Below are 17,169 nucleotides of genomic sequence, written 5' to 3'. Positions count from 1 at the left end.
CTGGCGCCACATGGGCAGCTGGGCCCGGTGGAGGTAGGCTCGCGTTTCGATATCATCCGTCAGCAGCAGATGGCCGTGGTAGGAGTGCGTTTCGTTCAGTGGAACACAGCTGCTCAGCTCGAACCGACGCACATCGTACTCGAGATAGACCAGGTTCTCAATCGGCCATTTAACGTTCGACGTGTACACCGGACAATGCGGCTGACGCCGGTGCGATGGGTACGGTTCCTCTTCGTTGGATATTACGCCGAGCCCACTACCGCAAACGATCGTAATGTTGATGGTTACGTACACAAGGCTGACATGCACCTCTATACAGTTGCCGTACTGTTCCATCCCCGGGAAGGTGTTGAACGGATTGTGGCCCGCCGTTTCACCCATCATCGAGACTGGGCGTGCCCGGCGGTTTAGACTATTGATGCCTTTCCAAGGGTTTCCCTGATAGAAGCAGGGGCGCTCCAGAAGCAACCCCTTAACGCCGACAATCAGCAGAGCAAGTGGTGCAGCGACTTCCACCAACAGTTGCCACAGTTGCATCTTTCGGCAGGAATTTGGATCGATCGGAACGACGGTCGGAAAACTAGTGAAGTGGAAGAAGAAAAATGCCGAAACAAAAGCCGCACTGCTCAAATGCTGCGGTATTATAGCTCCAATTTCGAAACGCACAAAACTTCCTTTAGAGTGTCTCAGTGTGGTCGTTACCATTTCTTTCGCTTTTATTGTATGCAAAGTTTTCAGCTTGAAACTTGTCACTTAGAATTACTCCAATTTCCATGGCTCACAATCCGTTGGGGGGATAGTTATTACCGGGCAAAAAGGGGTGGCAACTCCGCAATAGTTAGGTACCCGGTATGTCCAGCCATCGTGTTTGGGGCGGTGGAGGTTATGTACTTTTTGCTTTCCCGTGGCGTTTTCATGTCCTTTCCGTCCGTCTCCGTACGCTGCGATGCCACCACGGAAGAAGAGTGCAAGAATTGAGTAATTCGTTAGTGGTACGCATAGTGGATTTATGGGGGGAGGGAACAGGATGGATTACCTTCGTTTTGAGAAAATCAAGCTCCATTACCGGTACGTTGCGTGTGCGTACGCAATCTTCTACCTGTAGTACCTCAATGTTCTGCACCTCGATGAAACCACACTTCCCAAGTGCCTCGCAGACTCGCATCGACTGTTCGATGCAGGGTGAAAATGAGCAAATGCGTCCACCTAAAAGAAGAAAAAACAGAGTGAATGCGGGCAGGTTTGAATTATTTGCTATAGTGTAAGTGTTGGAACCTCGCACCAAAGGTATTCAACTACCTGTCATAAACAGGACATTTAAAACAAGCGTAGGCGTGAAACGATCAAGGCACGAAGCAAAACCGAAGAAAAGGGTTTAAAAATGCCGCAAGACAGGAACGAGCCCTTTTCTAAACCAACCGCAGAAAAACGGACAATTTTTTGGCGCGTAATATTACTATAATAAATCGTTTTGGCAAAAAATTTAATCCGCCTTGGTTTTAGTTCCCAACAGTAAGGAACGATGCATTTAATTGGCAAACTGCATTCAGTAACAAAAATGTGGAATATCAGGAAAATTCTGTAAAAGTAGAAGAACTTGAACTGCAACGATGACGATTTCTTCTAAATTGATGTGATCTTTAATTCACGGATTTGGATAGAATCAACCTTATCCTTCCTCCAAGACTGACTGATGGTAAAGGCAGAAATTCTTCAGCATAAGCACGAAGATAATTTTATCCATTAAGCTATAAAATGTAATTTCCCTCAACTCTCTTTCTCTGTGATTCATTCGTCTCTGGTCTTTTGAGATGATCAAATTAAAACTTTCCCTCCAGTTGTCATACATTAGATGTCGCTATTAGTCGCTATTATTATTTCTCTCCAGTTAGTCGCTATTAGATGTCAGATTCTTGGACCGTTAAAACATTTACAGTTGGGAATGTTTTTTTGTACCACTATCTCAAAACAAAACAATAGCTAGTAGTTTTTTCAAAGTAATTCCTTTTTTTATCAATTAAAGCATTCAATCGTTGACGGCGGATAGTTCGGATGCGGAGGAAATTTATGTTTATCGTAGACAATCATCAGAAATCCCATAGATTATATGGCATTAACTTTATTTTTATTAAATTTCATCCAATTAAACAGTCATCCAGTTAATATAGTTATAATTTAAATGTAACTAACCCGACATGACTAATAAATACATGATTATTTCCAATAAAGCTCCATGCCATCATACAAACTCCCTGAGGCATTTAAGAGCAGAACTGAAAACGGTTAGGTCGGGTGGCAAGTGCACAGATTATCCTAGTAGTTTAATCAAGTTTGCTGAATTATCCTAGTGGTTTAATCAAGTTTGCTGAATTGCTCGGAATTATGTCCAGAAAAAGATCCAAACGTAATTGAAAGCGATTCATATTTAAGGGTTGTCGTCCTTATGACTGCAATGAATTGAGACCCATTGAGGAACGGATATGGTAATACAAGTCAATAAAAACTATTGAAAACGGATAGTAAATTATGTAATGAATAAAAAGATGAATAGCTGCCCGTTTCGTACGTTCCTAATACCAAGCAGAGATTATAAGAGTTGGAATAATAAACGGCTACAATTCAACAGTACATTAAACGTCTTTGAATTGCTGCATTAAATTATGCAAAGTGATATGCTTCACAAGTTCGCATTCATGCAAAGTTCACTCCACGCACATATCTCTGACCCAAAACATCGTCATCGTAACAGAACGACACCTGTGCCAAATTGGAAGTCAATTAATGTAGAAGTAGCAGCAGAAGCAGCAGCAGCAGCAACACAACAACCACCACCACCGAAAGCAAAACGAAATTGCAACAGAAACACATCCACGGACATCATTCCACATTCGTCGTCGGTGGGAAAATGCAATAAATCTACCCCTTGTCAGGATTGGCATGCGCTTTAACCGATCGTCATCGTTGCAACGACCACCAGGTTCAACCACTACCACACACCACACCACGGTCTGTTTTTCGATTCTTAGGCAATTGGCAATTTTAACGATTTCGACATCGGTTTTTAGCAGACTGCATGGCGGATCATGGGGATCAACTGGAGGGGGGGGGGGGGGGTGAGGGGGTGCGAAAAGGTGTGCAACATACATTCAGACAGAAGGAAACTTTCACAGTTTCCTTTTAACACTTCTGGGTACGCTTGGGGAGCCACCGTTTGACCTCAGCTCTCGTAGAGGAGCAGGAGCGGCAACTCTCGTGCAAGTGCGCCATGAATAATGCAACGAAGTGGCAGTCTCATTATCGTTATCGGACAGCCACTGACAGATGAAATAAAATGGCAAAGGAAGAGACGGGACAGAGCAAGTGGGGTTGTGAATGGATATGGTAAGAAGAATCGTGGCCTTTCATGCTTCTGCGGTTGGTCCTGTCCTGTCCCTCCGCCCATCAAAAAGATGGGGTGTGTGTTTGATCATGTTACAGCTCGTACATTTCCGAAAAGCTGTACATGTAATTACCGTGTTTTGGATTCGATCGCGCATTGCTTTCGATTAGGTTAGGTTAGGTAAAAATACTAAAACTCCATTAGAATTTACCACCATTTGATTGGAGATTGGAGATCTTAACAACTTGACACGTATTCTTTCAAAGATCTTTCACCTGGTGATGCTAAATGTCAGTTCGATTTCATTGATATACACGCAATTCGCCCTCTACCAGCACATCTGTTTTCGCTTTTGGGAGTCTGTCATTCAACCTGCTCCAAACGACAAGGAAGGAAGAGAAAGTGCAATCAAATCCACCGCGCGGCAAAGCACTGGAAGTACACTTTAGCGCAGGATAAGATATGTGCATAAATAATCGATCGACACGATGTTCCCGAATTTCATCGTCCCACGGCCCCATCGGTTCAATCTGTCCCACATCGCAAATCGATCAATTCCTTCACTTAAGTGGGCATTTTTTTATTTGCTGCTGAATCACAGAAAAGATAAAAATTATCTGTCAACATCATTAGACTTAATGGCAGCAATACGGTCTCCAGGCCTCGGTGATCAGACGACTCACCGTTTCAGCAGATCGATATCTGTAGTTTTTATCACCTTTAAAAAATACATTCACAAACACATCATGTGGCGTTTCCGGATCGATGCTGTTCACACTCCGGAAATGGAAGAGATGGAACGATGTTGGCAAGAGAGCGTTCTCTTACGGACTGGATCATGTGGTGATCGTAGCTCTATATTTGGGTTGTTACGTTCTTGTCGGTGATCGGCCGCACCTCTCGCTGATTCAACGTGACAACCTATCGAGTTTCGATTTGCAGGAATTAATTCCATCAATGAATTGCGCTATAAATTTTTTGTATGATTGTTATTGCGCATGTAACCGTGAGAAATGTTCTAAGTATTTTTTTGTGCTATACATCAAGTACGAGACTACTAAACCTGTGAGAATGTTAACTTAACTTCTAGCAGGTTTGAGGTTCAAATGTTGTGTGGCATGATCCTTTAGCCCCTCAAACGCATAATAAATTGTTTCACAGGTCACTTAGTACTGAACAGAGTCACAGGAAGGCAATGGAAAAATGATGCACTGTGTTTAAAATTTATACTATTTTATTTTATATAGGTATGTGCGGAATCGATATCTACGACACATTTAAGTTGTAAAATTACATTGTACTAGGTGAAGTTCAAATCATTCTCGATTGTATTTGATAACGGCCTGTAAACGCTTTTCATTGTCATTGCAAACCGCACGCAGAACTTCATTTGGCATTTCGTCCCAAATTTACTTTTGCAAATAGTACTTCTATTTGCATTAAATATTGCATTTAAATATTGCAAATAGTACTTCTTGTTTAGTTTTACGCTTCTGTCAATGAATATTTCCCTTTTTGGCAAATCACAAACCAACTCTGGAGATGAATTTAGAAATCGTACGACATTTATTTTATCGGCTGGAGCATATCACGAAGACATGCTGGATAAACACGATCACTTTGCTTGTTCAAAGTTGCCTGCATAGTAAACGACTATTTGTGCAGAAAAAAATATTGTCACCAGCGTGTGTTTTCCGTTGCATTTGAGCTCTAACTATTCTACTCCTATTTCAATACATTACACTTCCTTACACCTCAACTGAACACTGGAAGTGGGGCCCTTCACGATTCTAGTCAGCTTTTTATATGGAGTTTGACAGTTGGAGGCTAAAATCTTACCGTATTAATACACGATGCGCAATCTCAGATTGGGCATATATTCGTTTTATCAAAACATATGTCATTTCGCGTAGCCAGCCCTGAGCTATAAACGTCATTTTTTGACAGATAAATATATCAAACCGATCCCTTTGACCGATAAATATATGCGCAATCTGAGATTGCGCATCGTTTATTGATACGGTTATAAACACTCCATACAAAATCACTTCAATGTTGCCACGGTGTCAACTACTCATTTATGATAACTTCTTCTTCTTCTTTGGCACAACAACCGTTGTCGGTCAAGGTCTGCCTGTACCATCAGTGACTCATTGATTACCCGTAATAGAATAGCCAAGTCCTACGTATAGGGATACGGTCCATTCGGAACTTGAATCCATGACGGGCATGTTGTAAAGTCGTGCGAGTTGACAACTGTAGTACAAGACCGACTAACTAAAGTTCATAATCGACTGACGGCCGCCAGTAACGCAAATAAAGAATTTCCGTTTACTTGGAACAATAAACCAATTCTAGTAATTCTACAAACGAAAAAGAAGAAAACGAGGTTAAATGGATTGTCTGCGCCCTTTAGCAACGTTTAGGAAGTGAACATAAATAACTGGTTCTGTTCAGTATGCACATATCTTTGCAACGTACACCACGTGCAAAAGTGTCTTAAAAACCAGTAAAGACAAGGAACCCCATCGCACGAAAGTGGTTCATTTTGGTTTGAGACCTCGGCGGTTAGGATTTCTCTATAAGGCTTTATAAGGAAATCAACTTGCCCCTCGTCCGGGAACTGTATTCCCATAGAATGCCTACTATAACGAAGACTTAGTTCAGTGCTTTGGCGACATTTGAACCCCCTGCAGTGCGCGTATGAGATGATATTGCCTGAATCCGCACCTGTACCCACGGGCATTTGTACTTGTTTTCCTTTACCGAATCTTAATAAACGTGTGCCAATTTCTCTCCAAACGCAACCGGCACCACACTTGCACGGTGAACGGTGATGGTGTTGTAGAGGAGTCGACCAATCGAGGGAACTGCATTCACGCAAACAATCTTCATTCGTCTGTCACAAGGGAACCGGGGACGCCGTTATCCCACCGTTCGCCGTGTCTTTGATCTTACGCTAACGCATGATGTGTGGAAAAGAGGGGAATGGAGGAGTTTGTGGATGTACTAGCGGAAAAACTTGATGTCTAAACGCATCGCAAGGCTTCGAGAGACTTTGTATGTGTCCAACGGCCGCCCCCGGTGGTAGCAATGTGAGAGAATCGTTTGTTAATAAATCATTCAATTCACCATCCTATGGTACGATCAATCGTCGGCTACGCGTGCACGCGAAGCAATTGCAAAAGGAAAGGTTCAGGTACTGTGCTATGGCCAAAAACTGCTTCCGAGTACACATTGGGAGCTAGATGCGAGGCAACAACTCAAGCTTCTGATGATTTTTTTAGTACAGTATATGCTGAACTATGGTTATCCCTTCAAAAGACCTGATGTTGTCTATTATTGGTAAGACATTTTGCTTTTACATTTAAATTTGTTACATAAATTGTCATAACGACACTGAGTGTTGTCCAGAAATGCCTTCTCATAACGCAAGAATGTCCACTTTAGTTGGTTTGTATCTTCCACACGGGATCTTCCGCTTCTGTACACGATCATCAAACATCGTACCAGATGTTACTCCTAAAACTCGTCAACACACACTTTCCTGTGTTTTCAGCGATAAACTGATGTGACCCACAAGAATTCACCGGCACTGGGCTCTTTTGCACGTTGCAGGTGTGATTCGATGTTGACATTCATCGAAAACATCTACCGGCAGGCAGCACATGGCAGCGAACGACGATTAATCTAGTCGCTGCTGTGTTGCGCACCACAATCTCGCAGTCACAGTCACAGGCCGCACCAGTGTCCATCCGTTATCGGTCAAAACAATTGGCCATTGAGTAGCGTGTGCGGGAAGCGGATTTCTATGTTTTGACGCAACGAAACACACAGATTCGTGGAGCTTGTCAACAACCGCTCAACAGCTTGTCGCGCGCGTTGCCGATCGTACTGTCTGCCTGCCTGCCTGTCTGCAAGCCTGGTCTGGCGATCCTCGGTGTGTGTGTGTGACTTCCTTCTATACCACACCGCATGGCGCAATGCTTTGCCGAACCGATGTCCAAACCGACGTTTCTCCCGATGCGTTTGGGGGAAGTAGGAGTAGTATGTTTCTTTTTAACTTTGCCGCACCACAAGCCGACGCTCCTGATGGGGCATTTCAGTTGCTATTGCGCCTCTATGCCTTGTTCTCTCTTTCGATGTTTGTATATGGCAGCATCAAAAGTGAAAAGAAAAATTAATTAATCGCATCGTAGCTATTCAACAATACGGATGGTGCGAGTAGAGTATTTTGACATAGGCTGCTACCAGGTGTCCATTGTACGGCAGTGGGCCTCGGCTCTATTCTATACGAAATTTTTGTTATAAACAAGTGGGAAAATTACATTAACAAACGAATGCCTTAAAATCGTTCAAAAATTAAATCGTTGATGCTCTCCATTTGAAAGTTTGTACACTGCCGCAAAAATAGGCGAAAACAATCGCTCAAACAAAAGTAACCTTCTGTCCCTCTTGGGTGGATTCTGTACCAAACGAAACTGTCCACAACGGCGAATGAAATGGACCATTTCAATTGCTGCTTGACAAACTACTGCGCGTACCGCAAGAATTATGTTCGCCCGTTGCTTCATCACTCTTCCGACGCATTCTTCCACGCGATCTGGCCCACACCGTCCAGGCAGGATTTTACAGCCGCGGCACCAGGAATAGTCAAAACACTTCCACCTTCCCGTTCCCCAATAAATACTGTTTCCCTTTTCGAGTAGGGCGGGAGTTCCACTTCAAAAAGCTTCACTATGCGGGGACGCGTCCAGAACAGCACTCGCCAGATCCAGTTTGAATTCCACGCCCCACACTTTTCCTTGTGCGGCGCACCAACGATCCACCCGGTTTGTTTTACACGCCGTCCACAAGCCCGAAAGAGTGTCAAGCGCTCTGTCAACTGTTCCCATTCGTCCCCGGCGACGACGAGGGGTGACAATGTACATAAATTCTACCACCACAAAACACACCCTGACTATTCCCTGCACCTTTTCCTGGGGGTTCGTTGCTTGGTACGCCTTCCATTCCTACCGATCGGTTGACACGCGCCGGCCTCTCTCTCTCTCACTCGATCGACGGCGACAGCAGTAGGGTGTGACTGTTGAATAGATGAATAGTGCTGGTCCGCGGACCGTTTCGCGGATTGCGAATTTCGCGCTCCGTTCTTTATCACCTTCTCGTGCATGCGGCTTCCTCCGATCCGGGCTTGGGACACAGCGCGGGTGCTAAAGAAAGGACATCGCAACTCCGCACTATTGAGGTACACTACTATGCTGCCAACTGGTGTAGTTGATTTTTTGTTTGTACTCCAAGTCTTTCAATTTCGCATTCATTGAGAATTAACAAAAAGCAAAAGGTGCACACACACACACACACACACACACACACACACACACACACACCACACACACACACACACACACCACACACACACACACACACACACACACACACACACACACACACACCACACACACACACACACACACACACACACACACACACACACACACACACACACACACACACAACACACACACACACACACACACACACACACACACACACACACACACACACACACACACACACACACACACACACCACACACACACACACACACACACACACACACACACACACACACACACACCACACACACACACACACACACACACACACACACACACACACACACACACACACACACACACAGACACGGGAACATTTTCGTACTCCAGGAATCTACCAAAGGAAGTAAATGCAAATCTCCGACCCCGGGCGGCCGGGCCAGGCAAAAGACTTTCGGTCTGTTAATAAATGATGGCAATTTTCATTTTTGCTTAATTTGGTACGAGTGACCGGTGCGGACATGCAGCGTCCAAATAGTACCGGGACCCGGGGAATTGGAACAATGCGGGGTGAGAGTTGGTAAGTAAGGAATAAGCAATCCGTAATTTAACCATATCTGCACTTCAAAGGCAAGTTCAAAGGACCGCGCGCGCTGCCTGCACTGGTGAATCATGGTGCGCACTGCGCTGCCACCGATCGGAAAGGCCCCACCAGGGATCGGTACGGGCGGATTTTAGACGTGGTGATTGATATTGCAATAGAACCGAATCTAGACAAGTAGAAGAATATTTATTCATTAGCTTTGGTTCTTGCCTACAGCTACCGTAGTGTATCGGTGTCGTTGCGAGAAAGGACTGGAAGTCTTTTTTTTTTTTTTAGTGCTGTTTATTCGGCCTCCATGAAGCAGTTTAATGAGGTGGCTGGAGTAGACAATGTTTCTTTAAATTGAGGATCAATGGTGAACATAATGATCCTCGTGTGAAGCGTTGAAGTGCGGAGAAAGAAACTATTTGGATGAGTTGTATTTTATTATTTTTACCATTAAATTAAATGTTTTATTCAGATAAAGGATTGCATTTGAGCGATTTCTAGTTTAGGTAATCTTTGCATCAAGAGGAATAAATAGGTTCTATATCTCATTTGCTATTCTTAATCTCGCGCAAAGTACTGGGGATATTTTGTATCCGAGGAGTGACTGCGTGGGGCCCGTGCCTTTTCTTCATTTTTAGCGATAATACACCCTTTTGAGACTTGTTTAGTACCTACGCAGTTTGATGGTCAGTCTTTGGTACTACGTTCCATACGAAGTTTGAGACCATGACGATCATGTTGTTAAGTTGTACAAGATTTTAAGGTGATTTTAGAAATATTTTAGACATCATTCAAATTTTTGATTTGATGTGATAAATTTCATGACAAAACCCATATTAGTGCAAAATTACTTATAAGCTCTACTAAAGAAAACGATCTACTGATACTGGTTTACTGATCGAGTAAACGTAAACGGGAGATGTTATTTTTGGTGATATTTCAAAGAATATGCATTGCAGTATAGTGCATAGAATACCAAATAAATGGATATTCTGTGCACCAAGTATTTGCACCGTTCTGAACAATAAAATCTTTCGTTAGAATAGAATAGATAGATAATTAACCAACTCAGTATTCTTTTGTTGGTGCATAAAAGGCCAAGTTTTGATAAATATTAGAAATTTTGACGTAATATTGCTGTAGGCTAAAGTAAATTCGGTAACATGTTTGCTATTAAAACAATAAACTGTTCCGAACATTTAGGTCAAAGCCTGCAGAGCATTGAATTATTCGAAAAGGTTGGTAAAGGCATTATTGATCGATTTAAGCTATTATTTACAATATTAATAAATATTTAAAATTCATTGGTGGGTTGAAAAATCATGATAGTTTCGTTTTGTACAAAATAAAGATATTTGATATATTATTCTGGAACCAACATTTACCATTGCTATGAAATATAACAGAATTCTGCAAATCAAGCAAACGTGATTGAATAGAATATTAACAGGAAATTGTTTTGTAATCGTACTAATTCTATTCGTTCTTTTGCACGGCTGATTATCTGTATATAAAATTGAAAGAACGGACAAATATTAAACAAGGAATATTGAAATTTGGAAATCAACATAACATCAGATTAAGAATTCATGTTGTGCAGTTTAACAAGTGTAATTAAACAATTTATATGATATGATGCATATGGCTACTATCAGTAGCGGGTTTACAGCGTCGGGGGCCCTAAGCAGTAAGAATTGTTGAGGCCCCTTTGTACTTGATTACCGGGGGGTACTCGGCATCCGTCTTTATAACATGTAACATTTCAACTTAAATTTTGCTGTTGCCGGAGGGAGGGGGGTTGCTTAGGGTTCGTCTAGCGCGGACTAATGCATTAAATGGATAATGGACTAAAGATTCCGGGCCCCCCGCAGTTGCTTACTTTGCTTACCGTTAAATACGCCACTGGCTACCATACAACTAATAATATGACAAGATCATACCCGATCAGTGCTAGACTTTATTATCTGCTTCTTATCGTTCGACCACCCAACTATGCTATACTATACTATGGATACTATGCTACAAAGGGGATGAAGTCTGAATGCGAGTTGATCCACAACTGGTGTGTCCAACATTTAACCAAGACCACCAGACAAAATAACATTTAAATAGAAATCTATAAAAGAATAGATTTTAACAACACGATTTTACATATTACTTAGTTTTGTATGGTGATGGTGGTAGGAAAATAATTTAAATTTACATCGTAATACGTAAAAAGACCTTTTCACTTCAGGCAGAACACAATGCATATAAATGATCGTTCCGTTACAGTTAGCAATTTATCAAAAAACAAAGACCATATCGGAACGTTGTTAATATCTTCCCCGCTTGTTACACGATCGCAATAAACATCACTTGCGTAGCCTTATGTATATATTGCTATTTTCTCTTTTTAATGAATCAATTTTGCGATCATCCATCAGACCACCGTGCTACACGTGAATTAATACTTTGCACACAATTGAAATGCGCTCAGATTGGGCAAATAGATGGTGAAGGTGTGATAGTTGTTTTTTTATTTACATCCCATATCCACGGTACCAAAAAAAAACCACCACAACCAGTCGGGATCGTTTATGCGTCACAAATAATTTATGACACCCGATAAATCATTCCGCATAGTGTGCAAGAAAAATTAATTGTTCACTGAATACGAACCCGCGGGTCAAGGAAAGGTGCCTCGCTGCGCATGCAGTAGAATGCGAAAGGTGCACACCGCAGGGTGTGCACGGGCCGATTGTTAGCCGCATGTGTCACCAGGACTACTGTAGCTGTAACAGATTTAAAAGCTATTTTTCTCCATATAGCCCCTTCGCCCGGTTGGGAGGTGGAAAGGGAAAAGCCATTATCGTTGTTTAATTGGGAGTAGCTTACCTTCATTTTTCAGCGCTTTTGCCGCATACGGTACGGCAAGCTGCGGTGCCGGCAGATCGAGAAACACGGCATCCGCAACACCGTTCAGCTCGTCACCGAATCCCTGTTCGCACACATCCCGCTGGCGCACGGTCACATTGTCGCCCAGCCCGTGGGCGACAAACTCTTCGCGCGCCTTCGCCACACGCTCCTCGTGAAAATCGAACGTGTGCAGGTGGCCCGACGGGCGGATGGCACGCAGGAAGTAGTGGGATAGAGAACCGGAACCGGTCCCAGACTCGATCACAACGCTCCCGGGACGCACTTCCAGCTGATACAGTATCATGCTGATGTCGGGCGTGTAGAGAATCTGCGTCCGATGGGGCAGTGTTTGGGTCCACAATTCCGGGTTCGGTTGCAGGACGTGGGCCCAGCCCTTGGTGAGCTGTACGCGCGAACCGTACCGGACTCCGATCAGATCACGCACCTTCAAAGCACCGAAACTGGTTTGGAACACGTACTCGATCATTTCGTTTTTCTTGTTGCGAATTTGCGGCACCGCGTCGATCGTATGCATCAAGGCGGGTGTTAGATACAGTACGACGGTATCGCCTTCTGCAATGATTTCTTTAGGACCGGCAAAACTCATTGCTATTGAACGATTAAAAAACGAGCAACTCGCGGAATTGAAAGAAATACAGTCGACTACACTATTTTCAGTTTAAATTTGCACGTGTGAAGCAACACGCTACCGATTTGTTTACAAATAGAGCGACCGGCATGGGATTGACAGCTGACAGCGGTGTACCGAATGGCAAACGGGAGGTTTTTCGAATGGTCGCGTTGGATGACAAATTTGAATTGTATGTTAGGGATGTACGGACACTGCGGGAAAGACGGACACTTTCCACAAATTCATGATGATTTCATACTTTCTGCAGTATAAATAAATGAATTACTTATTGGGATCATAAGGCTGGTGAAATTTTAAATACTGGCGAAAGAACGGCAATAAAAGTAATAAACAAATTGTTTTGAAGTAGTTAAAGGATCCTAACGTCAAAGTGGCAAGACGAACAGTATGTCGTAGGGAAAGATGAACACTGATTTTTTAAATTTATTTTACTTCTTATATGAACTGGTAATGTACAGATGGCATCAACTAGAGAAAGCATTGACATATGTGAGGATCAGAACACCGGTAAAAATAGCAGCCATGTGTTATGGGATTACACGCTCGATGCTGATGAGGCACTCACAAATCCCAAAATCTTGCACGACTTGGAGTACTTTAATCAACAAAAAGAAGGAATTGATACGACATCATTAGAAAAGAGCTTTTATGAGATTAGAATGAGTTGAACTTTGACTTGACGAAAAAAATGACATGAAAAACCTATTAACAAGTCCAAACAATCAAACTCGCTGGAGTCGGGGACTTGAGTAAATTCCTAACAGGAAGTTCTACATATGTAAGGTGAAGTAACGTCAGCTTTTTGTGTCCGATTTCAATAATGCCTTATGTTCTGCATTCAATGATGTGTTTGAAGCGGCGCTTGCAATTCCTACAATTCACCGGATGTCATTTTTCCACCTCGTCTAGGATCTACCTCGCCCCTAGGAAGGAAGGACTGGGTCGTCTTGGTTCAGGCATGTAACAAGGCGAGATTACGTTAGATATGATCAGTATTTTTGTTTCAGAAACGTATGTGAGTACTGGTGTGATATAGTCCCTTGATTATCTGTTGCGAAAGGTTTTTTAAAGATAACTGCTTCATCAGGCTATAGAATGACTGGATGGCAGCCAGCGTCCTTGCGCTTAGCTTAGATTCCATGCTATTGTCGGTAATGACCTTTGCCCCGATAGGTGAAATCTGAAACGTGCGTTCAATTATCTCTACGTCAGCCCTACGTCAGTCTGGAATTGTTAGGGCCGCTGTTGGTGCCACCTGTTGGTTTTCTACTGCCAGTCCCATCCCTTCTTAAATTTCAGATACACAGGAGTGTCACAGAGCAATGTTGTTTATATCATCACCGTAAGGATTTGGGTTGTCTTATAGAAGATGTTTTCCGAAGTTTGTACCATTGCGTCAAATGAAAAGAAATTAAAAAAAAGGCAAAAGATGTTACTTTTTCGTGCAAAAACAAAATTTATTGGTTTAAAAGTACATCCTGTGTGGCAATCTATAAGGCGACCAGACCTGTTCAAAATGCTGGCTCATCATTATCAGAACAAATTGTTGATCTCTTTTAAGATTCGATTCGATGATCTGGTAATGACGTAGAAAATCCAATCCAATAACATGACCAAATTATGAGCAAATGTAAATTTTCTTTCTTAGAAATAACCAACAACAGGAAAATAAAAAGAAACTATTTTGCGTTGTTTTCTCATTTTTCTCATTCATTCCATTATATCATAGGTATAACAAAACTTAATCACTAAGAAAAGGAAGTGCACTATTTGATATCGCCGCGTATCGGGTTTTCGTATCGTATCGTAATACTTTTGTTACTAATCTAACCATTCGGACGGATGACATCGGACGAAAGTCAAGCGTAAGCCCACCCTTAGTACGATACAGGCTATGCGAGTTTATTCACATTAAACAAAACAACATTATGTTTTGTATGTACACAATCAACAAATATGCGCATTCCCTATATCAGTTTTTGCGTCGAAGAGTTACTTCAACAGGGAAAATAAATATTGTCCAACGGTAAAATGAACTATGCACAAACACAGTTGATATCCATTGCGACTAACAAGCGAATTGTATTTGCCTTTTTGAAATAAATTAACCATACGTACAATACACATAAACGACAGCAATGGTAGGCAATGCTCTCTCCATCGATGCGCTTGAAACCTTTGCTAATAACAAATACTGATGCGGAAGATGTACAGTTCGTTCGAACGTGCTACACATTAATTAATAAAAATCCTTACATAACAGTAGTGCATACGCCTTGTGAAATAAATAAATTAAACGCCTATCCCGTAATACCCTTCCCACGGCTGACTGCTTTGAAGTGTAGGCTAGCTAGCTGTGATCGTGGGTCAGTGAGATCTTCGCTGATCTTGATGGTCGTCCAGAGGCTTTCGTTCCACTCCCGAACCACTGCCCGGTGATGCAGATGCTGTCGTCGATCCTGCTGCACCATCCAGTGCCAACAGCCGATGGTCCGATGGCCAAGGAGGGGGAGGTATTTGCAGCGGCACAGGCATAGGTAAGGCTAGTCCGGGGATCGGTAACCCTTCCTGCGTTAGACAGCTGGGAGGAAGCACACAGCCCATGTTTCCCGCTGCCGAACTGACATGGCTACTGTTAGCGGACAGACAGGAAATTGAGGATGTGCCAGAGCCTGCCGTCTGCGATACTGCATTGCTGGTCACTGGTACGAGCGTGCTGCCTGTGCAGTCGGTTGCGATCGGTACAAACTGTTCCGGCATCCAGTCAAAGGAGAACGTGGTTGTCGTCGGATAACCGCCAGTGTGATGCTGATGTGGCGCACTGGTCGGCGTTGGAGGTGTTGTAGTCATGTACGGGGAGAGCTCTTGGTGCGTGATGTCTGGCACCTTCTGGGCGGTAGTATCCGACCAGGGTGGACTTGGGTTCCATTGTTCCATGAAGTCAGTTGGTTCGTTGGAGAGATTCGACACCGTGGTGGGAAGTAGCGCGGATTTGGAGTGTAACCGCCCGATGGAAGTGCGACTGCCTAATAGCATCGTCTGCAAACCCCCTCCACCACCACCTCCACCACCTTGCCCGCTACCATTTCCGAGGGATCCTCCACCATCGATAGAGCTGCTCAGGTGATTGAGTCCATTAGTAACACCTCCCGCCCCGGCGTTGTCTTGCTGATGTAACGCCGCAGAGTTGGCCTGTAGCTCTATCGCGGAAACTTCGGTCGACTCAGATTGTCCATTTTCCGGGATGTAGATTGGTTCTAGCCGGTTAATGTTTCGTTTCTTCGCTGGTGGTGTCCCATTATGACGGTCACTTCCACTTCCACCGCTCGATTGATGACTGTTGGGAGTTCCATTCCCACTGGATCCGTTGCCACTTGCGCCCTGGTCGCTGTTGGAAGAATTCCCTGCACCACCACCACCACCACCGCCTCCATTGTGACATCGGATGTGCGGTGTCACTTGCACGACCGGAATGGGAATCGCTACCGGATTGCCAATAGCCGGTGGTGCCGATGTCGGTGGAGTGGGATGTCCTCCACTATAGTCTACCGGTTGGCCGGTGGAGTCCAACCGAAAGCCGTATGCCGCCCGATTTCCATACTCGTCGCCACCCGTCGACAATCCGGCGCCATTGTTTACAGCTTGCTGGTGATGGTGTGCATGCAGCATCGGAGTGACCGAGCCGCCATTGTGATGCTGCCCGGAAGGTGAATGATACCCGTAGGCAACGGGAACGTGATGATGCGAATGGTGTGGTGCTGTGTACGGCCCGTGGCCGGTGGCCGTCAGCGTTCCGCCCGACGTTCCGGATGCCATGGCTACCCCACCGCCTGACGTTCCCGCACCACTCGGTGAAAGGTTGTGGCCGGTCGCGCTCGGCTGGTAGTACGGTGCGGTCGGTGGTATCCTGGTGGCACCTTCGAACGGTATGCCGAACTGCATCTTCGACTGAACGGTGTAGTAGTGATAGAGCCACGAGTTGGACAGCATTACGGATGCTTCACGATCGCTGAAACGAGAAGCGGGTATATGCGTGTGAGTCAACAAAAAAAAAATCGTCGCATAGTAGGCGGTAACAAGAAGAATGTACGAAAAGGACGCGGTAAACTGCCCTTATTCCCACACTTTTACGCAGGATGGCCGGCTCCCTGACCGGGTTCATTCGCCCCGTTTTGCTCGCGCAAAACTTTGGATGATCACACATAAAATAAATTGTCCATTGTCAGTATTGTCTCAACGGGGAGAGACTGTTCTGTTCCTTCTGTTCTGCCCATTCCAACTGGCGACCTAAAGCGTCCCAAACTCAAGCCTT

General features: G+C 44.0%; 2 protein-coding genes across 6 annotated transcripts in view; both read right to left on the bottom strand.

Moving 5' to 3' along the window:
- Positions 1-690: 690 nt before the first annotated feature.
- LOC121588167 (tRNA (adenine(58)-N(1))-methyltransferase catalytic subunit TRMT61A) lies at positions 691-12,925 on the bottom strand. Its single transcript, XM_041905818.1, has 3 exons — positions 12,185-12,925; positions 1,037-1,206; positions 691-941 (listed from the first exon to the last, which is right to left on the bottom strand). Exons 1-3 carry the CDS (start codon positions 12,810-12,812, stop codon positions 804-806), a joined length of 936 nt encoding a protein of 311 aa, XP_041761752.1. The 5' UTR covers positions 12,813-12,925; the 3' UTR covers positions 691-803.
- Positions 12,926-14,546: 1,621 nt separating this feature from the next.
- LOC121590049 overlaps positions 14,547-17,169 on the bottom strand; it is a 100,543-nt gene continuing 97,920 nt past the window's right edge. For all 5 annotated transcript variants that reach the window (XM_041909394.1, XM_041909393.1, XM_041909396.1 and 2 more), the window contains one exon: positions 14,547-16,866. In XM_041909394.1, the coding sequence (XP_041765328.1) occupies positions 15,225-16,866 (1,642 nt within the window). In that variant the 3' untranslated portion in view covers positions 14,547-15,224. The remainder of the gene's footprint in view (positions 16,867-17,169) is intronic.

Source organism: Anopheles merus, chromosome 2R (assembly GCF_017562075.2).
Source record: "Anopheles merus strain MAF chromosome 2R, AmerM5.1, whole genome shotgun sequence".
NCBI classification, from domain to species: domain Eukaryota; kingdom Metazoa; phylum Arthropoda; class Insecta; order Diptera; family Culicidae; genus Anopheles; species Anopheles merus.
Note: the sequence above shows the minus strand (reverse complement) of the source record. Positions and strands in the feature narration are given on the sequence as shown.